The sequence below is a fragment of the Drosophila biarmipes genome, chromosome 3L, assembly GCF_025231255.1.
Source record: "Drosophila biarmipes strain raj3 chromosome 3L, RU_DBia_V1.1, whole genome shotgun sequence".
Lineage (NCBI taxonomy): Eukaryota > Metazoa > Arthropoda > Insecta > Diptera > Drosophilidae > Drosophila > Drosophila biarmipes.
Window position 1 is genome coordinate 23,799,737 of NC_066613.1, and position 23,909 is coordinate 23,823,645.

General features: G+C 44.3%; 6 protein-coding genes across 9 annotated transcripts; 3 read left to right on the plus strand and 3 right to left on the minus strand.

Annotated features, from left to right (window-relative positions):
• Window positions 1–1,629: 1,629 nt before the first annotated feature.
• LOC108034626 (uncharacterized) lies at window positions 1,630–6,225 on the minus strand. 2 transcript variants are annotated; one of them, XM_017109562.3, is made up of 5 exons: window positions 5,951–6,225; window positions 3,007–3,204; window positions 2,628–2,931; window positions 2,272–2,283; window positions 1,630–2,199 (listed from the first exon to the last, which is right to left on the minus strand). In XM_017109562.3, the coding sequence occupies exons 2-5, from the start codon at window positions 3,196–3,198 to the stop codon at window positions 2,129–2,131; spliced, it is 579 nt and encodes a 192-aa protein (XP_016965051.1). In that variant the 5' UTR covers window positions 3,199–3,204; window positions 5,951–6,225; the 3' UTR covers window positions 1,630–2,128. The 2 variants fall into 2 exon arrangements, with proteins under 2 accessions (XP_016965051.1, XP_016965053.1); XM_017109564.3 differs by lacking the exon at window positions 2,272–2,283.
• A 2,279-nt stretch (window positions 6,226–8,504) lies between these two features.
• On the plus strand, window positions 8,505–10,413 carry LOC108035638 (CUE domain-containing protein 1). 3 transcript variants are annotated; one of them, XM_017111341.3, is made up of 2 exons: window positions 8,505–8,716; window positions 8,794–10,413. In XM_017111341.3, exons 1-2 carry the CDS (start codon window positions 8,558–8,560, stop codon window positions 9,520–9,522), a joined length of 888 nt encoding a protein of 295 aa, XP_016966830.1. In that variant the 5' UTR covers window positions 8,505–8,557; the 3' UTR covers window positions 9,523–10,413. The 3 variants fall into 3 exon arrangements, with proteins under 3 accessions (XP_016966830.1, XP_016966831.1, XP_016966832.1); XM_017111342.3 differs by having other exon boundaries at window positions 8,839–10,413; XM_017111343.3 differs by having other exon boundaries at window positions 8,506–8,716; window positions 8,842–10,413.
• Window positions 10,414–10,568: 155 nt separating this feature from the next.
• LOC108035429 (ras-related protein Rap1) lies at window positions 10,569–13,737 on the minus strand. Its single transcript, XM_017111060.3, has 2 exons — window positions 13,567–13,737; window positions 10,569–13,159 (listed from the first exon to the last, which is right to left on the minus strand). The coding sequence occupies exon 2, from the start codon at window positions 12,662–12,664 to the stop codon at window positions 12,110–12,112; it is 555 nt and encodes a 184-aa protein (XP_016966549.1). The 5' UTR covers window positions 12,665–13,159; window positions 13,567–13,737; the 3' UTR covers window positions 10,569–12,109.
• A 740-nt stretch (window positions 13,738–14,477) lies between these two features.
• Window positions 14,478–17,066, minus strand: LOC108035552 (protein HBS1). The gene has a single exon (XM_017111221.3). It carries the CDS (start codon window positions 16,640–16,642, stop codon window positions 14,612–14,614), a length of 2,031 nt encoding a protein of 676 aa, XP_016966710.1. The 5' UTR covers window positions 16,643–17,066; the 3' UTR covers window positions 14,478–14,611.
• Window positions 17,067–17,198: 132 nt separating this feature from the next.
• LOC108035431 (transmembrane protein 134) lies at window positions 17,199–20,524 on the plus strand. The gene is made up of 2 exons (XM_017111063.3): window positions 17,199–17,693; window positions 19,014–20,524. Exons 1-2 carry the CDS (start codon window positions 17,530–17,532, stop codon window positions 19,363–19,365), a joined length of 516 nt encoding a protein of 171 aa, XP_016966552.1. The 5' UTR covers window positions 17,199–17,529; the 3' UTR covers window positions 19,366–20,524.
• A 1,570-nt stretch (window positions 20,525–22,094) lies between these two features.
• On the plus strand, window positions 22,095–23,906 carry LOC108035378 (uncharacterized). Its single transcript, XM_017110984.3, has 2 exons — window positions 22,095–22,421; window positions 22,480–23,906. The coding sequence occupies exons 1-2, from the start codon at window positions 22,355–22,357 to the stop codon at window positions 23,904–23,906; spliced, it is 1,494 nt and encodes a 497-aa protein (XP_016966473.1). The 5' UTR covers window positions 22,095–22,354.
• Window positions 23,907–23,909: the final 3 nt, after the last annotated feature.

Sequence of the window (23,909 nt, forward strand, 5' to 3'; positions counted from 1 at the left end):
AAAATTATTAAATAATGGCGTATCATACCTTTTAAAATTAATAATTTTTATTTAATATTCGTATTTATTTGTATTCATTAGTTTCATTATTGATCATTCAAATATATTACATAATAGGCGTATTAAAATGTAATCCCCTTGAGTGCCAAGTTGATTAGTTTCAGCCATCATCTGCCACTCAATTTTTTGTTAATCTTCGTGGGAAGCTCTGAAATGGGTTCTTTATGCATTTACACGCCAACTACCGATTAGCTGATATCTCTATATTGAAATGTTGCATTCATAACTCCCGAGATCAGCAGACACAGGCAATTTGTCGAGCGATTGTGGCACGTTTAATTACAATAGAATTTGCATTCGCACAGAACACAGGGCACAGAGCAAGCTAAAGATACAGATATCTATAGTTATGGCTGGGCATGAATCACTTGAAAGCGACTGCCGCTCGCTCGGTAATTGCGAATAAATCGAAATGCACTTCGTGTAGACGTGTTAAAGAGCATGGATATAGACTAAATGTGAGGCAGCGCACCGCCGAAGGTCGCGAGTGGTCAGCTACGTCAGCAGAGCGAGCCCATTGAAATTGAAATTGTAATAGCACAAAAAAAATATACCAACTGCGGATTTAGATTTTCTACAGATTTTTCCCACAGCCGGCGAACGCGTTTGGGCGTTTACAACTGCCAGTTGGCTGTATTCCATTGCTGATTTTTAATGGCCTGCGGCGCCGCCATGACATTAAGTGGCCCACTATGAAGGCGATCGACTTCTATATTTCACATCCTGACGGGGTTCCGTGTTGCCCGACACCCACTGCAGATTTTCGGGCCCCGATTTAGGTACGGCTTCTGACTTTTCAACAAATTGCGGAGGCACTTGGCCTTTGCAACCGCGACCTGGAGGTCGGGCGAACCATAAACACATGCTGGATTTTCGAACAGAGCTGGCTGCGTGATCTTACCAGAGCTAAAAACGAGCTATCTGTCCACTATCTCAGAAGTATCTAGATCTGAAGAGCTATCTTTATTCTCACGGCTGCTCAGATATTAATGTCGTACCAAGTCAGTATGTAAATCAATATATAATTAGCGTCAAACGGGGCGAACCACGAAAAACAATCCAGTGTTGTTAATAAAAGCAATGCCACACTTTAATTAACCTTTTTATCGTTTGCTGTGATTTGTTCAAAGTGCCAATAAAAATGCTGTGGATCAATTAACTTGGAACTCGGTACCTACCCATGTTAAAAACAATGTCCGGTAATGTGTGAAGGGGAAAACAAGGTGCAAGATATCTTCAAAATGTTAGTTACATAAAAAATGTATAACAAAAAATGGATAAGCCAAAGTCAAAAAATTATAATATTTAATAAAAAAAAAATAAAAAAATTTCATATTTTATTGAGATAATAATAAAATATCTTTAAAAATGTAGGATAAATGCAAATCTATAACTTCCATTATTCTTGAGAATGCGCATAAAAAATCTGCTAGTCCCAAAAGCTTGCTTTACATTCCCCCATTAAATCTCCTTAGAGTCATGGATCTTGGAATACTTTGTGGGGCTCAGAGAATTGTAAATCAGAAACTAAGCAAACACCATTTAGTGGACCACCTTCGGGTCCTTGAATACCATAATTATATAACATTTATTCAAGAAACTTGGCCACATATCATCCTCGCTTTTCGTTTGGTTTGCTTTTCAATAAATATTCTTTGTAATATGTACGTTTTGGCTTAATATCTAACAACATTGTGTTGGTTATTACAATTTAATGTATTTCGAATACAACAAGAATCATAGATAATAATTATTTTTAAAACTAAAATGGAAATACTTTAGTGTGTGCGTGTGTGAGTGTGTGTGTCAATTTGCAGAGAGCAGGGATCAAATGTGTGTGTCTGTGTGTGTGTAGGTCGAGACATATTTTATAAATACAATGTAATCATAATTTCTAATTATTTTCCGCGCGGGTGTTTCTAATTAAAATTAGAGCAGTAGACAATACTTGGCATTTGAACCTTCGCTCAACGATTTTGTGACAATGCAAATTCTTAGTTTTCTTTAAAGGGTTTATTTTACTTTGGTTTTTTGTGTTTGCTTTTCGGATTTCTGGCATTTACGCTCTTTAGTAGGGATTGTAGCCGGCATTGCGTTTGCGTCCCATGTTGCAGATCTTGAAGTGGCAAGGCGACATATCTGAGGGGATGTAAAGGGATCACGTTAATATACTTTTTCGGAGGTAAGCATTTAAGTTCATGCAACACTTACATTGTTTACGAACTAATTTTGGGATTGGAAATTAAACACATGAAAATAAGACAAACCAAAAACTCAAATTAGTCAATCATGCCACATTTAGGGTATACATATATCAATTTTAGAAGATTTTTTAAAGATAAAATATTTTTATTAGATACTTCAAATACCCAGAAAAAAACCGTTGCCTAAAGAATTGAATTAAAAATTCTTGACTTGCCAGTTTTAAAACTTTTAATTACCATTTAAAATTTTTAAAATATTTTGATAGGATTATTGATCATTTTTTCTGGTTATGCTGGAAAAATCTAATAACAATATTTCCCTCGAAATTCCACCCTAAAGAAATAACTCTGTTTAGTACTCACATTGAACATTCTTCTTGGTGTTGTGATCCTTGAGGGAATGTCCTGGAAGCACCTTCTTGCTGGGCATATTGGTCAGGTCGCTGACGACATTGTAGCGCAGCTCATCGCCGCCTCCATTGTCGCCGAGCTTGTGGAGTCGGGCCAGCAGACGGGAATTGGGGGCCTCCTGCTCGTCACTCTCCTGGGTCACTCCGAAGTCATCGTAGTCCGCGGTGAGCAGGAGATCCCTCAGCGAAGGCCACTTCCGGGCAAAGGATGGCAAACGCAGCTGCTTCTGCTCCTGCTGCTGCTGTTGCTGGTACCTCTGCGAGTTGAAAGTGGAAGCATAAAGCTCAGTTTGGCCTGGGTACTCCATATGTGGGGATGGGCCTGCCCTTACCAACTGCTCGCCATAATAGTTGTTGTCCTCGTTTCCGCCTCCCAGGAGCTCGCTGAACATCAACTGCGTATTCCTGGCTGAACGGGGCATGGCGTGGCCCGGCCCAATCGCCATTGACAGGAGCACAATGACAACGAATATCCAGTGGACAGGTGGGCATCCACAGGTGGTGGGCGACGGCAGGGCTGACATCCTCAGCTGCGGAGAATTCCGAGTCAATCAAAGCATAAGGGGTCAATTACTTGGCTTGAGCATATAGTATTTTAAGAACCTCTTACTTTAAAATATGAAGAAATAAAGGATGTTGGTAGATACATATTTTTTAAAAATAAAATAATTGCATTAAATTTATTTAAACGGATATTTTTTACCTAAAAAATATTACTTTTTATTTTGGAAATAATTTATTATAAGAAAATATTATTGTATTAAAATTATTATATTCTGTCAATATGGTAATTTAAATTTAGTGTAATTGAAATGGAGTAACTTTGAATGGAAAAGTAATTGCTAAAAAAGGGTTTTAAAGTGTAAACAAAAATTTGGCCGGAATAATTAGGCAGAAATGCAGGCGCTCCCACCCCCGGAACACATGGCCTAGCCACCCCATCTCCATGCTCAGGACCTTCCAGGACCCTCCAATGCTTACGCAAAGGGTTTCCTGTTACAAACAACACAAGTTAACAAAAACAATGCGAGTTGAGGCAGAGGCTGAGAAAAATATGCGTGAACGTTTCAGGGGGTTGCGAGGGGTTTCGAGGGGTTCCGGCCCACTCGAGGTGTTGGGTACTTCAAAAAAGTCACGTTGCAGTTGGCCAACAAGTTGGCCGTGTTCCAGTTAAAAGTTTTGGCTTTCTTAAGCTGGTTCCCGATACAACCGAGGGCTTCTTTTGATGGCAGCTCACGGATTCAGGTCACATTGCAATATCATCGCTTGATATGCCGCGGCCACGGGTCATCAGTGGGATCTGAGCGAAAACGCAAATGGGGAAGGGAATGGAGAGGAGATGCCCTCGTAATTGACATTTATGAAATATTAATGCCTAATTAAGCTCAAGCTTTGGCGTCGGGAGTGACCGGAATGGAAGGCTAAAGGTGACCAGCGAGCTCATTATCAAATAAGGAGTGGGTTAATTTCGGGGAGGTTAGTCCATGACTTTTAAAAATTACAAGTCATTTGGGGTGGCTGGCAAAAGAGTGAATGGGCTAACAAATGGATGGCTCATTTATGAAGGCGAGGATAATAAGTGAAACTAATAGGTCGAGTTTAAAACGAGCCAAGATAATGAAAGGAATATCATTTCTGTGGTATAATTATGTGTAATTTTTTATGCGCCTGCCCAGTTATAACCTTATCGATGTATATTAGAAGCTGTAAAAATATCACAGAATGCCTTCCTTATCAGCCTTTTTAGTAGCTTTATTATCCTACCCCCAAGAACTCACTTTTAGTATCTTTACGACGCAACATATTTTTATTTTTATTGAAGTCAATTGCCCAAAACAAAGTACTTCTTATCCCAATCAATTGTTGTTGCCGACTGAACCAGATTTTCTTCTACTTTTTTTCAATTTCGAAAGCCAGTGCAAGCGATAAACTTTGGCAGTCGTGTCAGCGCCTTTTTCATCTCGATCGTTAATTTATGTCGCCGAGCAATCGCACGCCAAACGCATTTTAATGGCCCAATAAAACCAGAAAAGCCCGACAGCTGATAATGCACTGGTGTCGTGGCTAATTTGCGATCCCCAGCCAAGAGGCATCTCCATTAAAGTCAAGGCCTCGCGCGTAGAGGTTCCATTGAACCCCGGGGTGGGATTTTTCTCCATAGTGCCAAACTACTATAAATATTTAGTACCCACTTAGGGAGGCACCTGTCCAGTTTATTTGACAGTTCCCATGACGAACGCCCTGGGTTATTAAAAACTGAAACCGAACGGTGTCCGATAAGCGATAACCAGATGACGAGGTATAGCAATCTAATATGCCTTACCAAATTGCTAATTATGCAGGCAAGAAATGTATACAGCTGGGTTCATAGTTATAGATATTGTTGTTTTTATGGGGATATTTCCACTTGATATTCTAAGGGTTTTCTGAGAATATTTATGTTCCTAATGATTGATTGTCACTTATCAGGAACGTATTCCCCAATGCCTTTCGAAATATTCTAGAACCTCATATATTTCATGCGCAAGTCAAAGCCTAATCTATGCTCAAAAGTTCCAAAACAATCTGAACGCATCATATTTAAATAGAAACTAGGCTGGGGGTCCCAACTTCTGTGACCCAAATCGTATCATCAACAGGGAATATATAATAATAAAATCGTTGGGCATCGCTCTTTTATTTGCCCGCCATAAAGTGCGTCATCGGGGGAGCGTCATAAAATATCGGACCACAAGCAACATGGAGAGCTAGGAGCTCGTTCTTATCAGGAACAATAAGTTCAATCTACTGACACGCCCTCTTTTCTTCTTCGCTCCTCGAGCTGTGTAAACAAAAGTTATCTCCATCTGAATCTAAGTTGGAATCCCCCACCTCCAGCGTATAAAACTACGCAATACTTTCCGATTCACGAGACTCTTTCCATTGGATTATTTCGAGTTCGCCTTCCACTTGCTGCCCTGATAAGACGGCTACAATTATTTTCTATATGTGTGGAACATAATTAAAAGCGAAAATCCAGCAGTGACAGTTCTGAAAACCTCCGCTGATAATGTATAAATAACGAAGTATATATAAATATTCATTATCAATGGGGCAAAAATAATTTTCTTGCCGCCACTTAGCTGAAACTCAACGATGCGATTTAAGTCAATTTATATTTAACGATTATGGGAAAAGTAAGGGTTATTTCTGTGCCAAACTATACTGCAGATTCATTATAAATCTGAATACCTACGACTCAGTAAAAATGATCTAAATACAGTGGCTAGAACTTACCTTTTTCCAAATTCACTGTTGTTAATTAAAAAACTGGTACAGCTCTGTGTAGTACTTGACACTTGAGCTCAAATATAGCTATTTCCGGTTAACACTTTCCAGCGCAACTGTACTTTTTACTGCAACTGTACTTTTTTACTGAATTGTGTCAGAAATAAATGTCAAAATGGTTCAACTGTACACCAACTATATCACTGACTCGGCCTTTTATGTGCGATATTGCTCCGCCTGGTGAATCCTAACCGTTAGGTGTGACAATGCAGAATAAACGCAAATCCGTTGGGAGCATTTGTTTATATAGGCGCTCGAAGACCGACGAAGCAAAAAAGGGTAATTCAACAGGTACAAATAAATAACCGACGACACTTTCCACTTCGGAGGTGACAGAAGTCAAACGTTCGTGTGGGCGTACGGGTAGGTGGACTTCCGCCCACCTTGGGGTCAGGTTTTCGGGGTTTGGGTTACGGAGGCAGAGGTGCACGAGTACTTGAAAACTTTTTGTAATTTTATTTCTGCTCTGCTAATTTAAGCACAGTCTCGGAATCGGGCCCGAGGAGTACTCAGATTACTAAACGCGTTCTGCTTTGGCGGCGAACTAACACGACGGATCCCAGCAGAACTGACTCAAGTCGGTTGGAGCCTTCGGATCCCCGATCTTCGTGCTTTTCTGTCGTGCCACGCTTTTGACAAATCGACCGATAAAGCCAAGATTTATGATCAGCGCGCTATATAGTTAGCAGGGGCTGCGCTACAGCGCTGGGGATGGGTCATATAGGTGCGCTTATGTCAGCAAATTAAATCACTTGAATTATGTTCCGTTCCGATCTCTGAACCCAAAGTACTTCACTATCTTTGGGTTTACACCCTCGATTGGTTCATTGACTCGTGCCGCTACTTCTCCAAGGTGATCTAACCAAGGCTTTAAAAAGTCTAAGTTTTGAGATGATAATACTAGGCTGAGCTTTCCAAAAAGTTCCCACATGAACCACTACTTTTCACTGTAGGCCATTAAGCTCGACATTAATTAGCTGGAATATTTCAAAAGTTAATGGGGTCAATGTCGATTTGCAGTTTTCAAAAAGCGAATGCTGAAATTCCCAACGCTTTTGCAAACTCATGGAACTCAACGGCAATCATCACATGATCCGAGTTCCTTACACATCATGGCTGCCTGTAAATAGAGCCTGTCACAAATCTAAATAAAGTATTTTAAATGGGACATCAACAAGAAATGGGTACTTGTAAATATAATTCACCGTAGGGTGAACCTGTCGGAAATCCAAATCTAAGACATCAACACGGATTGTTGAGCAAGCAAGTGGGATAAAAATAAATTCGCAGCTAACAGAGTTCATACAAAAATAGCATGGAAATTTACACATGTCCCACGCAGAGATAACCAAGCCCGATCTTATCTCTTATGCTTACTTAATCATCCGCGTATCACGGCAAATCTGGTTCCTAAAAAGACCAAAAAAGTGACGCAATACCGGCCCGGGATTAAGTCACACAGAGACCCAAGTTAATTGGGGGTGTCGTGGCACAGAGGTCTTTGAATTTAAATTTCTACGTATTATTTAGATTATATTTCGCTTATACAGAATCTCCCCCAAGTCATTTCCTAATTATACTGCGTATCGAACAAAGTCTCAGTAGACGGCAATTAGTTCTAGTCTAGCCTAGTCTATAATTAGATTATTATGACTTTCGAAACCTCTAGTCTGATCCGAGAATATCGGATCCTTGCGCAGACCATGTGATTAAATTGAATTTTATGCTTACATCACCCCCAAATCCGGCGGGGGAGTTGGACTCATCACTCTTCTGTCTGATATTGATAAGCGTTTTTTTTTTTGGAACCGCCAATCGCTGATAGCGCATCGAAAGGCAATCATATCAGTGCTAATTGACACTTATTAAAACGCGACCGGCGGAATCGACACTTCGTGCCGGAACAAAGTGAGTGCACGTGCTACACAATTATCAGGAGCAGTTTAGTTGAGGACATCACGTGACTTTCATCAGACCACTGATATGGTCGTGGGATGGTCACTGAGTCATCTGACTACGACGGCTGATTTTTTAATCAAACACAAACCCATGCACTTTATTGACGCAGTTGCCTAAATCCAGTTTGAATTGCCGCCAAAGCTGGGCCTAGCCGCTTTTCAGCACTGTCATAAAAAAATTTAAATTAATTGAAGTCATCGACTTTAGACATTATTTCCACACTACACATTGTACACTTACGCTGAAAGTTTCAATTTTTGATGAAATTACTTACATAGCTATTGGAGCCCTTACAAATACCACATACTATTTAAATAATTTTTTATTTGTTTGGACATAAACCGTTGTTAAAAAATCTACTCCTTTTTTTATGTAAGCCAAATTTCTTCGTTCAGGGACCAGATTATTGAATAATTACACTTTTTTAATCATACTTTTAAATAACTTTTAAAGACACACAAAAGTATGCAATACTTTGATTCGAAGACGCTCTAGTGGAAACCCACTGTTTCCGACTGCAAGCGCTTGGTGTTATGCCACTTACGGAGTCTGGTCACTCTGCACTCTGTCAAAAATCAAATAAAAATAAGAATTATCATGTCGACGCTGCAGCTGGAATTCTCGCAGGCCATGACCGACTTCAAGAAGATGTTCCCGGACATCGACCGCGAGGTGATCGAGGCCATCCTGCGGGCGAACCTGGGGGCCGTGGACCAGACCATCGACGCCCTGCTGGCCATGTCGATTGACAACCAGGTGAGTGTGGCGATGCAGGTATACCAGCCTGTGTATACTAACGTCTATAGAATGTACTAACCCACTAACGAACGCAGAACGAGAAACTGCGCAATGAACTGGATGCTAATGTCTCGCCCCAGCAGAGCCTCATCAACCTGAACGACTCGGCCAAAGACCTGCAGCTGGTGGACACCACGGACGGCGTTGCACCGGGAGCGGCTGCAGGGGCGGTTGCTGGAGCTGTTGGGGCTCCCAGTGGCCTGCTGCAGACGGCTGGTGCCTCGCCGAACCACCAGAACACGGGCGCCTCGCCCAAGCAACGACCCCTGGGATCGGCCAGCAGCCAGAACAACACGCCCACCAAGCGCAGTCGTCGCTGGAATCCGCCCATTCTGGGGCCACTGCCGGCCGGCTTTCTGCGGATTACGCCCGCCCCCGGGCAGCAGGACTTCGAGCTTCCCGACGAACAGTTCGCCCTGATGTTGCAGAACGAGGAATTCATGAACCAACTGCGCTGGAACCAGGACTTCATGAACGCCCTCGAGAAGGAGCAGAACGGCAAGGCCAAGGGCGAGGACGACGCCCCCTTCCAGGAGCGGCTCAAGAACATGGGCAAGATGTCGCGCAAGAAGTTCCTGCAGATGGCCCGGGTCTTCACCTGGCAGCGCAACAAGAAGGTGACCACCGCCAAGCAGATAGACTCGCTGCCGCTGCGCGAGGAGCCCAGCGACGACGAGGATCACCACCACAGCAGCCAGCAGCGGGATCAGGCCAATCAGCAGCAGTCCAGCCAGCAGCAGGGACAACTGCAGCTGCGCAAGTGAAGCGGAACGTTCGGTTATCTTATCTCATCGGCCATAACGTGACGATCACGTGCGCTAGTAATCTCTCCCCACAAACAGAAACCAGAAACCGAAACCCCGAACCCAGTAATCTCCGGGCAAGAACGAAATCTCCTATCAACCAGTCAATCTCAACACAAAGATGCGATGGTATTACCCTAGTTTTAACCTTAAGTGCAATTTTTACCCCACCTACGTGCAATATTCCCCCCCATTATATGTTCGTATGCGTTTTGTTTACCCTTTCGTTGTTGCCAAATTAGCGTAGTTAAGTTCTTATCCATTATTTGTAATCGAAACTGATGGCGGCCTCTTTTGAGCCGCGTTTGCTAGAGAGCCACACTCACACACTCGTTCGACTGATTATAGAAAGTGTTAATTAACCAAGCATCACACTGAACACCAGGAATCGGAGGCGAGTCCCAAGTAGAGCACTTTGCTTAGCCCAAAACCTAGTCATAGAGCGGAACTCGAGCCACTTATTGTACAGTAATCGAAATCGAAACTACCACGTAATCCCTGTCTAACTTCCACTTTCTACATTTTAACTGCTGGCCAGAGCTTTGCCAACTTCTACGAAAAATGCATGAATTATAATTGTATATCCAGGGCCCGCGATCTCTCGGAACCTGCATACCATATCAGCTGTGGATACAATGCAGTTTACTACACCTACGCCCCCCAACTTAACTCTGAATCGGTCCTATCGCAGATCTTACAGTGGATTCATATGCGTGCTAAAAACTAGCGAATTATTATAATTATAAAGAGCGGCTATTTGATTGTAATTGTATATGTATAAATATTTGAATAACAAACTTATATAACTATTCCAAGTATCAAATACAGATATTTCAAAACTCGTACACAAAATTGTGTTATCGTGGGGTATGACCATTGGATTCTGGTTCCAAATTCTTGGTAATATCAGCCTTCTAAAGGAATTCATCCACTAACTGTTGATAAGGTTTTGCTGTACGGAAAAAACCCTTTTTTTCAGCTGTGTTCCAAAAAACATACTCTCCAAATGAATTTATTTAATTTTTATTTTGTTTTTGCATTTCCTTTTTAATTTTTTATAAACATAATACATTTATTAATAATTAAAAGATGATCGACCCTGTTGACCTACTGCGCCGCGAACTCGGGACGACCAGGACTCTGAGATCAGAAGCGCAGAGGGGACCCGAGAAGCGCGGCCAGTAGGATAACAAGTTCGAAAAAATGGTTTTTCAATTACATTTTTCACACGCTCATTATTACATTATGTTATTGTAACGGTTGGTTTTGTTTATTATGTTCAAAAATGATTTGTATCTTTATCATATATTTAATATATACGCTTGGGCTTAGGTCTTTACTTTTATTTAGTTTTAATGTTGGTTGGCTGTGTTTAGACTTTGATTTAAGGGCATATTGGTTGCTACTCGTACGCGAAGTTTATGCAATGTTTATTATGAAATATTTGTAAATTACTTCGTTTTTAGGTTTCCTTTCATTTTGGGATTGACACGACAGTTTTTGTGTTAAACCGTTCCTTAAGTATTAAATATACTAGAATTTGTGGCTGTCTCTGTGCTTGATGTTGATGTTGTTCTTGATTTTACCAGGAAGCGGAAGTGAGCCATGGCAATCCCTCTCATTTCCGCTTCCTCCTAGCTTTTTCGCTCTCTGAGAGCTTGCCGGAAATGTGTCAGTGTGTGTGGGAGTGTGGCTGTGAGTGTGAGTGTGTGTGTGTGGGATGTGGCTGGTATGTGTGTGGGAGTGTTTTTGAAGTTTTTGAATGCAATTGATCATGCTAAACAATTACGTGTAAATTTGTTTTAAACTAATTTCTAAATGGGCTCATTACTCTGGTTGTTTGCAACATTTTGACATCATTTGCATACAATATTTTTATAAAATATGTTCCTTATTCATGATTCATTCCCTTCTCGATTTATTTGCTCATTTCTTTCGTGGAATTTGTTATCTTTTAGGCGTACAATTTAGTTTAGCTTAATTTGATTTTGGGTTTTCTTGTTTTGAATGTGGTTTTCGGTTCTATTTTAGGATATATTTGTTGTTGGTTGGGTTCTCTCGTGTATAAGTAGTTTTAGTTGTGTTGAGTACAATCGAAAAGAATCAATAAATACGAATGTTTTAGTTTACGAATGTTTCACTTGTTGCATAATTTAAAAAACGGCTCCAAAACGAACGACAAATATATTTAAATATGTAGATATATATATAATAATTCCCCATATGCATTAATGGTTAATCAGCGAAAAATAGTACAATCATAATAGTAGTAAATGGTAATAATTACAAAAACTTGAAACAGTTAAAAACATTTGTCAGTTTAAGTTTTGTTGTTTTGCTTTGTATATATATAGTAGATTGGTTATTTCAACTTTTCGACAATTGCCATCGGATCCGAAAACGAAACGAGAACGAAAAGAAATTGAAAATCTTTACTTTGCGCTTATACCTTTGCTCCTCCCTCCTCTATATATCCTTTTTCTCCTGCTCTCTGTTTTTTATTTTTTTGTATCTTTTTACGGATTTTGTTATCTTTTGTTTGGAAGTCTTATAGCAGAACACATAGGGACTTTTTCGGCTTCTTCTGTTTCTTCTCGGGCGACTTCTTGTTGATCTGCCGGACCAGGTCGTAGAAAATATCGTTCACATTCACTTTGGCTTTGGCTGAGGTCTCCATGAAGGCGCAGTTGAACTGGGTGGCCAGGTTCTTGCCCAGCTCCTTGCCGACGACGCGCTCCTCCTCGAGGTCGCACTTGTTGCCCACCAGTACCATGGGCACATCGTCCGTGTCCTTGACTCGCAGGATCTGCTCTCGCAGGTCCTGCAGATCGTTGAACGTGGATTGCGCCGTAATCGAGTAGACCAACACGAAGCCCTGGCCGTTCTTCATGTACAGATCCCGCATGGCGGTGAACTGCTCCGTGCCCGCCGTGTCCAGGATCTCCAGCATGCACTGCTGCCCGTCCACCTCCACCTGCTTCCTGTAACTGTCCTCGATGGTGGGATCGTACTTCTCCACGAAGATGCACTGAACAAACTGGACCGTCAGCGCCGATTTTCCCACGCCGCCGCTTCCCAGGACCACGATTTTGTACTCACGCATCTTGGCTGGCTAACTGGCTGCCTGGCTGCGATATCCTCTACGTATATATAACTCGATTTGTGCTAAATTCTAGGGAAGAGACCCGAAATGCAGGTAGACAAGGTAGGTGGGTTATACGTTCTAGGTTCTTGCTCGGTTCTCCCTCGAAAATCACTAGTTTTGTAGGCGTTGTTCGGCGATTGCTTGTCGGTTGCTGTTTGTTTCTCAGTTGCTTTTTTTCGATTTTAGTTAATATATGTTTTTTATATTTAAAGTAAGTTGTTGTTTGTTGTTGTTGTTGCTGTTGCTTTTGCTGTTGATAACCTTTGTGCCGTGTACGTGAGTGTGAGTGAGTGTCTGTGTGTGGGAGTGTGAGCGTGTGCTGGTGTTTGTGGCTCTCCCTCTCTCGCTCGCTCCTTCCGCCGAGTTGCGTGCGTTCAATTGTTGCTTTTTTGAGCGGAAATCTCCTGGTTTCACTGTACGTTCGGGACCGCCGTCACTGCTACCGCGGGCGCACTGTAAGGGGGTGTAGAAAAGAAAGGCGGTTCTTTAGACACTGATTAACTCTAAATTCGCTGCGAGTGCTTTTTGGTTTTGCTTCTTTTTTTGGTATGCTGAGAACTGACTGCACTCCCTCTTTTCTTCTTCGCAACTCTCTCTCTAGCTCTCGTTCTCGCTCTTATGATTCATTTGCAGAGTTGCCAGGCCGTCGCAGCGGGCGCAGCGCTTCACTGCAACGCCTTAAACGGCAAATTCCCTTTCGTATCACTGCGTTCTCAATTAAAATGCACTTTTGTGTCACACACACGCCTTGTGCGGACGCGGAGCGTGTGTGTGTACCTCAGATAGGGACGAATGCAACACTTGACCACGCAAATGCACCCGCATGTCGGGCGGCAGGGCAACTCTGGGCGGAGTTTTACCTGTGTTTTCCACTCGCTGCCGCTAAATGCGCTTTCCTCGGGACCGCTTCACCTGTCGCCGCTCGCGAATCGCTTTACTTTTTATTCAAAACGCCTGTATTACTCTAGTTCTTTATTTTTTCGCCCAAAGCGAACAGCGAACACTCACAGACTAGGGCTGGCAAAGCGCCGATAACGTGAGAACAATGGTTGCTATCGATGTCAGCCGATAGTTTAGAGATGGATGTTTGAAAATTACTAATCATTTAAAAAAAAAACAATAATTGGGTTTTTAAAAGATTACAATCATCCCAGGCATATTCAGAATATTGTACTAAACTAAAATCAATTTTCCTTTATGTTTTGGATATGATTTGGATAGTTTGACAGCCTCAAGGACAAGGAAGTGCAAATAAAGGTACAGCGAACATTCGATAAAATAAAAATATAAAAATGAGGCATTTAAATAATTTCAGTTACTGAACTATTATTGTTATTTCCAACAAATTCATAGCATTCATTTTAATAACTATTAAAAAATGATTCTGGTTTTAGTCGACAGAAGACTATATGAAATATTTTAATAGTGACAACTTGCTGAATCAACTTTATGAATCGTGTAGAATGTTAGTTAGTAAGCCGAATCTTTAAAAGTTTCCATTTTAGATATGCATACATATATGATTCATATGAATACTACTTAAAAAAATTATTAGCAGAGTAAAATAGAAAAAATATTTTAATCGTTTTATGCCAAATTATTCAAAATTCTAAAAAATAATTTTGATTTCCATGAAATGTTTTTTTAATGAGTCAAATATTTCTTGCCTATTTATAATTAAGCAATTTGAAATTATTCATTTTATGATAAATATACTCAGATACTTTTCAGAATCCCTTTTCATGGTACCCGTATAATAATAAGTCTGTAATTTCCGTGTCAATTCCACTGCTTCAACGTCGGTTGCGATTTAATCAATTCATATAAACTATGTATATTTAGCAAAACAACAAAAGGTAATATCTAACTAAAATTTCGTACAAAATTCAGCACGGTCGTTGCCCCCTAGCGGATCTTGGTGACCATCCCAGCGGCGATGGTGACGCCCGCCACCCGCAGCATCACACGTCCCAGCTCCTTGAAGTCGGCATACCGCTCGATGCAGATGGGTCTGCTGGTCTCCAATTCCACAAGGGCGCACGAGTTGTTGCCCAGGCAGCGTGGCTTCTTCTTGACCACCTCGCCGGTGCTCTTGTGGATCGAGGCGGTCAGCTTGCTGACCACGGCGGGCTCTATCAGGGATTGGTGGTGCAGCAGCACGGGGAAACCCATGGTAATGGGCACCTTGACGTTGAACACGATGACGCGGGCCTGGAATCGCGTGGTCACGGGAATGGGCGTCTGGGGATCGCAGATGATGCAGCCCACAGTCACGTTGTTAATGTCCAGGGCGGGCAGGGTGACGGAGACCTGGTCGCCGGCGAAAACACTTGTCTGTGGGAAGTCGTTCATGGCCAGGGACTTGACCTGCGCCTGCTCCCGGCTGGCGCCCACCAGAACTTTGTCGTTCAGGCACAGCACTCCGGTTTCCACTCGACCCGAAATGCAGAATCCGGAGCCAGTGCCCTTGTAAATATCTGAGACAGACATGCGCAGCGGTCTGTCGATGGCTCTTTCGGGGATCTTAAAGTTCTCTATGACGTCCAGCAGATGCGGACCACTGTACCAGCTGGTCAGGGCGGATTCCTGGGCCTTCTTGGTGAGATTCTCGCCGGTCAGTCCGGAGCAGGGCGTGAAACTCACATCGGATTCCTTGAAGCCCGCCTGCTTGAGGAAGGACTTTAGCTTGGTCACAATCTCCGTGAAGCGCTCCTGCGACCAGCCGACCGTGTCCAGTTTGTTGATGATCACGCCCAGCTGGTTAACCCCAAGGGATCGCACGAGGATGGCATGTTCCCTGGTCTGCCCGCCAAGCTCGAAGCCGGATTCAAACTCGCCTCTGGTGGCATCCACAACCAGGAGAGCCACATCCGCCTGCGTGGCACCGGATATCATGTTCGGAATAAAGTCCTTGTGTCCCGGAGCATCTAGCAGTGTGACGATCTTTGTCTTGGTCTCGATGCGCGACTGGCCCACGTCCATGGTGATGCCGCGGGCGCGCTCCTCGCCCGTCTCGTCCAGCACCCAGGCGTACATGAAGCTCTGCTTGCCCAGCTTCTTGGACTCCTGCTCGTGCTTGTGCATCACGCGCTGCGAGACGTTCCCGGTGTCGTAGAGTAGATGGCCCATCAGTGTGCTCTTCCCGGCGTCCACATGTCCAATGACGATCATGTGAATGTGGCTCTTCTGGTCGGCTCGCTCCTTCTCGTACAGCTGACGGGCATTGCGCAGGGCCTGCTCCTTGGAGACCTTGAAGAGGGAGGCCGAGTTGCGAGAGATGTCGTCGCCACCAATGTCGACGGGAGTGTTCCTGCCCGAGACCGAGGGCGATGAGGGCACCTTCGGCGAGGGTATTTCGAAGCCTCGGCGCGGCTCCTTAAGGCTGATCTTGGGCGGCGGCGTGGGCGCCGTTTTGCTGGCCGACTTGGGCAGCACTGGAGCCGGAGCAGGAGCTGGAGCAGCGGGTACCTTGATCCGATTTGCAGCGGGCTTGGCCGACGACTTCTTGGCAGTCTCTTCGTTTAGGATCTCGTCGAGGATCTTTTGCATGTCGTAGTCGAACTTCATGGAGGTCTCCACGATGCGGCGCTCGGAGACGGCGTCGCCCACTACGCTGCGCACCTCGTCCACGCAGGAGCTCAGCTTGGCCTGCTCGATCTCATCCAGCTGAGGCATCTGGAAGCTTTCGGAGTCGCGGCGCGCCTTCTCGAAGGCGGCATCCTCGTCCTCGTCGTCCTCCTCCTCCTGGATGTCCTTGTTCTTGCTGATGAACGCCGAGATGCTCTGCTGGCCACGGGCACGATCGTAGAGCCACTGCTGGGCATCCGTGGGCGAGATGCTGAGGTGGTCGTCCTCCACCGAGTGGCCGTAGATGTCGTCGTACCCGTCGTACTCATCGTTGTAGTCCATGGTGCGCACTATCCTGTGGCGCGACATCTTGGAGGACTCTGTATTTCACAATTTACGGCAAAGGGTCAGAATTTCATCAAAATATTTTTGAGGTGCGTGCAGGTGTGCCTGTCTTTTTGGTTGCTTGGTATTTTTCGGTATTTACAAGGAGTGAGTTGGAGGAGTCGATTCTTGCAAGTATCGATAAATTTATAAGCAGACGCTTTCGATATGTTTGGTTTGAAATTGAACTCAAATGTTTTTTGTTTTTTAATTACACCGAACAAATTTTTAAAAACGAAGGCAGAGTACGAATAATTCTGGGAGTAAAAATATGTAGAATAATATAAAACCTTTTAAAATGAGTGCCTAATTGGTTTGCTATTGTTAGCAGAAGTATTAAATGACTAGAATTGTGCTAGCTTTCTTAAAATATCATTGCCTAATTTTTAGCATTTACCAGAATTTATTTCTAATTTTATCGATTGAAAATTCGGAGCAGTGCGAATGAAGTAAAAAGAGACGATGTCTGAACAGCCTATTATGGTAATTACTGCGAACGGCCTGCGTGCCACCCCCGCAAGGCATTTAGCCACCCCCGCTAAACGGTCACACTGCAATCTGAGAAATTTGTCTTTTGTGTCGCGTTTTATGTGAGAAGAAAAACACTTTTGCAACGATTACGGGCAGCGAAAACGAGTGCAAAACACTGCGAGCACGGAGTGCGCGACCATGCAGGCGGGGCAGCACTAAGTCCGAGCCGCATTTACCCCGATCTCGGCCGTATTTCGGAGCCAACGTTGGCAGCCCGTATCCGAATCTGAATCTCGATCGCAGTCTCGTTTATTATTAAACAACGGGCAGCAGGAAAAGCAGGGGAAGGGGAACGAGAACGAGCGCACAGGGACTCCAAACCGAAATCCCAGCCAGCAAGCATGTACAACAACGGGGCCAGGGGCTTCTCCATACACGACGCCTTCGAGGAGGAGACCGACGAGGCGATACGCGTCTATGGCTCCACCGTGATATCCACGCCCATGAGGGGCGGCAAGCAAGGTCGCTCCACCGAAGACGTCTCCATACGGATTCAGGATCCCAAGTGAGTGGGCGCAGATCGGCTGGAAACAGGTCTTCGGTCTGCCTGCGTGGGCACACCGCCGATTAGTGGCACCATTTTCCCAGCTTTGTGCCAAACAAGGAGCTCTGCGATTCCGGTTATTGTTATTGTGCCTTTGTGTTCATAATACACACCGCATACAGCTGGGCATCTGGTGTTCTATGATGCGGTGGTGCCCACTTCCCTATTCCCGCCGGAAGCAGCTGAACAAGTTGGCCCAAGTGGCGCGTGCGTGATGGATAGCTCAGTCTGCGCCACCTATGCCTTCTGGCACAGCCATTCCATTAGCCATGCATGGCGTGTCGCAGCCACAGAAACGACTTGTAATTATGGGGATTATAAATGCAGACGTCCAGCCTAATTTGGCATTCAATTGTAAAAATCATTGCGCATAAATTTCGTCATAAGGGTTTCTGGCTTGCTTCTCGAGGGGATCTAGTGGTGACGGAGACGGCGGAGGCGGAGGAGGAGGAGCTGGCCTTCGCCTGCGGTCAGCTGGAACCAGTTAGCGAGCCCAGCAAGCCAACCGTTTGCACTTGTCGGGCTTCTCTTGCCAATATAACCGAGTGGTAAACGCAAAATTGATTGCGTCTCGCTTTTGGCGGCAATCCAACCGCGCGATAACCCCTCCGAATGGTTGATAAGGGTCCTAAAGTCCAATAATTGACAAAGCGAACAAGCCGACTTAAGCGCAAGTCAATTATTTGACAGGCATTTAGACTTTTAACGCGACTAGATATCGCTAAATCTGGCAAAGTCATCGTACTACCGCGATAAACCACAAAACCTGTTTCGGAAGAAGCCAAATAATTAGGGTATTCACTAGACCAACGAAAGATCATCTTTTGAGCCGCCAGAAAACAGGGTATAAAGTCTGATTACCATTAGTATGGTGTTTAGTCTATTCAAACAGTATGTGATCATTTTGTCTTAAGCTTGGGTCATCGTAAATCATTATCAGAAGCTTAGGCATATGTATTTTTATTATTTGTTTTGAAAACTTGATGGGCTGGTGATTCAGTGTCCATTTTGATTAATCATAAACGTATAATTGCCTTTGACAAATGTGCTATATTTTCCTTATCCTATTATAAACTACCTTCAGATTCAGTTCACTAGCAATTAACTTACAATTTAGCCATGAAGAAGATTTAAACCAGAAACTGCAGTTTCTGCAGAAACCCTTTTGAAAAAAAGTGGGTCAAGCCAACGGCGCTGAAAACCGGCTTTAATTATACAGACCCCAAGGCCTTTAAACGCTCTTCCTCTCAACTGCCTGCCCATCCTCTTCCCTCTCCCCAGGGGCTACAACAAGTATGCCGAGGACACAACCTCCCGGGACAGCGATTCGCTCATCCAGGAGTACGGCAACCTGCCCACGGAGGAGACCAACACATACTGCTGGCGGCATCCCAAAGTGCGCGAGAACTGGCGCACCGTGCTGGCCGCCTTCACACTGCTGGTCGTGGGCACGGGCCTCTTTGTGATGGGCACCTTCGCCATCGCCGATCCGCAGAACACGTCGCAGGGAGTCGTGTTCTTCGTGGCCGGACTGATCTGCTTCATACCCGGGGCCTACCACGTCGTGTACATCTGGCTGGCAGCCAAGGGGTATCGAGGGTTCGACTTCTACCACCTGCCGCTGTTCACATAAGCAGCTGGACACCTGGGCAGTTCAACTGGTTGGTCCAAGGACAGGAGAGGGCTGGATAGCGATGGGCGATCGGAGACCCCAACCCCATCTATAAATATAAATCTGTGTGTTTGTTTATACGTGTATAAACAACTTATTTTCTATTTTCTAATCGTAATTAACCCGAAACTCGGTTTGTGTAACGTCCTTTTTGTGTTTAGCGGCAAAAATTTCGTTTAGACAAAGAGCCCCGCCCCTCTTAAAACCCGAATTGAAATCTAGCAATATATATAGATTATATATTTTACAATATTTTCTATTATGTACTCGGTAAAGTGTTTTGTATAGCCCGATCCAAACCCCAAATAAGTGCAAAACATACATACGTACACTCGAAATTTATTTAAACAAAAGAGAAAAAACAAACGAAAGACTTTGTATATGATGCTAACATGTTGAGGAAGCGCTAGAGTTATAATGTATACTATATATAATTGTAATTGTAATTTATTGAAATTTAATTGCACCAAAAACGCTGGCAGGCGTACGAAAATGTTTTACGATTTTCAAAACCAACACTCAACAGAAAACAAAAAGATTAACCACACACCCACGAATCTATGTATATGATTAGTGAGCGTCTGTCCAGGGATGCGCCTTAAAGAACTAGATCTAGACTTTAGTCAACGTCGAATTACGATTACGTTTAAACTCGAAACCTAATCGAACCATGATAATACCAAGCTACTAGTGATGTAAGACGATGCGCCGATACTGCAATACGTTCTTTTAGCTATACAGTGATGACGCGTCTCTTTTCCGCTGACCTTTGCCCCCGTCCTCTAATGAAATTACTTCTCACAGTCATCAACACTTCCGAAAACCAATCACACACCTCATCTGCCGTTTAGTTGTTAATGTCGTATAATTTCTTTTTTAAGAAATGCTGAATATGGTTGTATTAAAACGAAAATAATTATTACACGAAAAACCCCATAAAAAACGAAAAAAAAAACAATAAATTACTTAAAACACATAAATACGATTTATGGCTAATACAGGACTTCTTTTTTCCAAAATTTACACAAAACCTTATTTGTAGATTTAACTTTGTGACTTTTGTATGTATTTTCCCATTGAATGTTGGTTTTTATTCGAATTAAACATATTATTTAGAACACCTGAGTTTGTTTTTTATTAGGGGCGACTTTTTCCTTATCTATGATATGATTGTGATAAAATACCCCCTATATTTTTATCAATTTGACGTGATTTATCGCTTCTGCTTTTGATTTCATTACTTTTTTAGCACTCTCTTCTGGGAATTGATTTCGTTTCTTTACGCAGCTAAAAATGAGCGATAAATTGTATCTTTCTTTTGCGGCATGCCCATTGAACTGCATCAGAATCATTATCAGGTTCACCCCCAACAAGGCCACAGTGCGTTTCAGGGCTGTAAGATAACAAGGCTAGGGGTATGATTATTTCAAGAGGAAGCTATGACTTTTGTGAGATTACACTACTTTTTATAGAGTCTTAGTTAGTCGTATTAACCTTCTGATGCCCCACTTAAAGATCTATTTGTTCATGAGCCCAATGGCATTTCCGTCTCTAGCTGACCCTGCTCTATTAGTTTTCTGATAGCCCGCAATTATGGGTCACTTGGCCTTTGTCCTGCAGTCATGAAACGCACTGTCGCCCAGCTCCAGTTCCGCATCCTAACCAATCCCAAACTCCTCTTGCTTTAGGGGCAATGCAAATGAGTTGAGATGACGAGAATGTTGGAAACAATCACTTCGGCAATGGATAGGATAGGTACTTGAGATACTTGCTCAATATACGAAGTTAACGACGGCTCTATAGGTTAATTATATTGGTGTTGTGCGCCTCTCCGAATCGATTATTTTTGTAGCCTCTGACTTATTTGACTTGTATTCGAATGATTGCTGCCTCGACTCCGTTCGATTCGTTACGACTCGATTTTGATCCGAACCGATTTGTTTCGCCTCGGTTCGACCGTTGATGATTAAGCTTTAAATGTGCTTAGCGAAGTAAGTGTGGAAACGGAATAAAGTGCATGGAAATTAAACGCCAAACAGTGTTTGTTGATTCGCCCCCTCCCCAAGGGTTCCAAAGGTCCCAGCCCCTGGCAGAGGTGGGTGGAATAATATCTTGGGGGCTTGTACCTGAACCATTTCCCCATCTACTCGAGGTACATCACACCCTAAGCCTTATCTGTTCCATTACCATTTATCAATCTAACATAAGTTCTTTTATATGTTTGCATGGGTAGGTAAAAACTATATAGGGAATATATTTTTTTAAATAATCACCATATACATAGTCATAGACCTCCTGAACTATATACATGATGTACCTTTGTACATAGATTGATACTACGTACCTAAACCTTATCTTTTCCATTACCATTTATCAATCTAACATAATTTCTTTTATATTTTCGCATAGATAGTACTTTACTTACAGTAAGAACTCTATAGGGAATATTTTTTCAAGATATACAGTCATATTATAGATAAATTATGATAGAATTTGGATCTTCTTAAATGTACCCCTTGAATTATGGTGGACTTTCCGCAGAAATTGAATCTACGTGCTGATTTTAATTTTAAAATAATAATTACTAGAATAAATAAGGTACACTTCAGCTCGAACCCTTCATGGGTAACCCAAGACTGGTACCTTTCCCAGCCAGATAGACAATTTGTCACCGGACATCGATCAAACAAGGGACATCCCAGTGGCCTGGCAACGGGCGCCATTGAAACCAGGATGGCAGGCCATAACCGCAGGGGAGCGGAGTGGAGCCGCTAATGTCTGGAGTGCACATCCAAGTTCATTAGTCTTGGATGGGTGCGGAAAAGCTGCTCGACACGAAATGGAAAGTTTTGGCGAAGTTTCCCGCTGGTGAATCGCCGTCGTCGTAAATCGCAGTGCGAAAAGCAGAAGGAGGGTCTTCTAAAAATATCCCGGCACTCGAAGGCAATCGATGTGCCCGCAGCTGGCAGAGATGGGCGAACGCGAGCCGGAGTCGGACGAGGACTGCGAGGTGTATTGTAAGTTGATACCTGTAAGTGGCCAGCAGCATGTCACTACTTATGGATTACTCCGCAGTCCTGAAGCCGGTCAACGAGTACAACATTGTGGACAGGATCAAGGAGGCCAACAAGGAGCTCTTCGCGCCGGATGACGAGGCCTCGAACGGCAACGGCAAGGTGACCAAGGTGAAGTTCGCCCTCAATCTGGAGGATTACGAGCCCACAGAGCAGCAGAAGGACCCGAGTCCCAGTCCGCCGGATGAGCTGCTGCAGCAGTTGACGCAGCTCAAGCTGAAGCCCATTGCAGAGGAGGAGCCAGCAGCAGCGGCTCCAGAAGTGTCCAAAACGATAGAGGAACCACCTCCGGCGGAGGAACCAGAAGCAGAGGAGGTTGAGGAGGAGATATGCGAGGAAATTCCCGACATCAGCGAGGCTCCACCACAACAGCCTGCTGTCCAAGAAACCATTCGCATAGAGGATGAGGAAGAAGACGACTTCTCCGGCGTGGATGAGGCTGACCTGGATGACGACTCTCCCGCAAAGGATTCCTCCACGCCCGCCTTCCAACTGAGACAGAGCACCTTCGACCAGGATGACTCCGATCAGAAGAGCCTGACCAATCTGCTAACCGAGTCCGATTGCGAGGAGGAGGAGCGCACCCTGAACGAGGCTCGTATGAAGTTAAGGGACGCCTACAAGAATCTGTACAAAACGTTAGATTCCAAGCAGCAGGCCACCATCGACATGTTGACGGGAGCAGAGAGTGAAGTACCACTGCCGGCTCCTGCGGCTGCTGCAGCCGAAACCGCCGCCGACGAGGAGGACGACCTGTCCATCATCGTAGCCAGCTATATTCCGGATGACTTCGAGCTTAACGAGCAGAGCATTTACTACAAGAGGGATGGGCCCGATGAGGTCAAGGGCTCCTGCTCCACGTGTCCCAAGGCCACGTCCAAGAACTTCTTCGCCTCGCGCAGCTTTAGCTTTCGACGACGGGCCAAACCCACGCCCACGCCATCCTCTGCTGCCTCTACGACATCGCCATCCGTCCGGATGAACTACAAGATCTGCTGCGAGCACCGCCACTCGCTTCAGGGCAAGTTACCCCGCTACACGGGCTACATGTCCGAGTACGGACTGACGGCCCAGCAGCTCCAGCGGCGGGATCAGCAGCTGCGGCGGAAGCAGCGCTTCTCCATGGAGCAGACCATCAACCGCAATGAGCAGGAGCTGAAGAAGATGCAGGACAACGAGCGTGCCTTCACCACCTGGCTGAAGAACAAGATGCGCTACCCGATTAACAAGACGCGCAACATGTTCGATGCCCACAAGAGGCGGGGCAGTGTGGCCGCCGCCGGAAGTCCCCGCCAGCAGCATGCTCAGGCTCGTCCGCATCTCCACCAGGAGCAGGAGCAGCGCGGAGGACGCCGGAGGCGTCGACGCGACAGCGGCGAGGAGGAGGTGCACGCCTATCGACACCTCCTCGGCAGCTGGAACAAGTAGTAG

Bases quoted from the DNA above. Each gene is read 5' to 3' on its own strand.
- LOC108035431 (XM_017111063.3), top strand. From the start codon at position 17,530: ATGTACAACAACGGGGCCAGGGGCTTCTCCATACACGACGCCTTCGAG. The intron at 17,694-19,013 runs GTGAGTGGGCGC...CCCTCTCCCCAG, and splicing joins ATACGGATTCAGGATCCCAA to GGGCTACAACAAGTATGCCG.
- LOC108035638 (XM_017111341.3), top strand. From the start codon at position 8,558: ATGTCGACGCTGCAGCTGGAATTCTCGCAGGCCATGACCGACTTCAAG. The intron at 8,717-8,793 runs GTGAGTGTGGCG...TAACGAACGCAG, and splicing joins CCATGTCGATTGACAACCAG to AACGAGAAACTGCGCAATGA.
- LOC108034626 (XM_017109562.3), bottom strand. From the start codon at position 3,198: ATGTCAGCCCTGCCGTCGCCCACCACCTGTGGATGCCCACCTGTCCAC. The intron at 2,932-3,006 runs GTAAGGGCAGGC...TTCAACTCGCAG, and splicing joins ACTATTATGGCGAGCAGTTG to AGGTACCAGCAACAGCAGCA.
- LOC108035378 (XM_017110984.3), top strand. From the start codon at position 22,355: ATGTGCCCGCAGCTGGCAGAGATGGGCGAACGCGAGCCGGAGTCGGAC. The intron at 22,422-22,479 runs GTAAGTTGATAC...ATTACTCCGCAG, and splicing joins CGAGGACTGCGAGGTGTATT to TCCTGAAGCCGGTCAACGAG.
- LOC108035429 (XM_017111060.3), bottom strand. From the start codon at position 12,664: ATGCGTGAGTACAAAATCGTGGTCCTGGGAAGCGGCGGCGTGGGAAAA.
- LOC108035552 (XM_017111221.3), bottom strand. From the start codon at position 16,642: ATGTCGCGCCACAGGATAGTGCGCACCATGGACTACAACGATGAGTAC.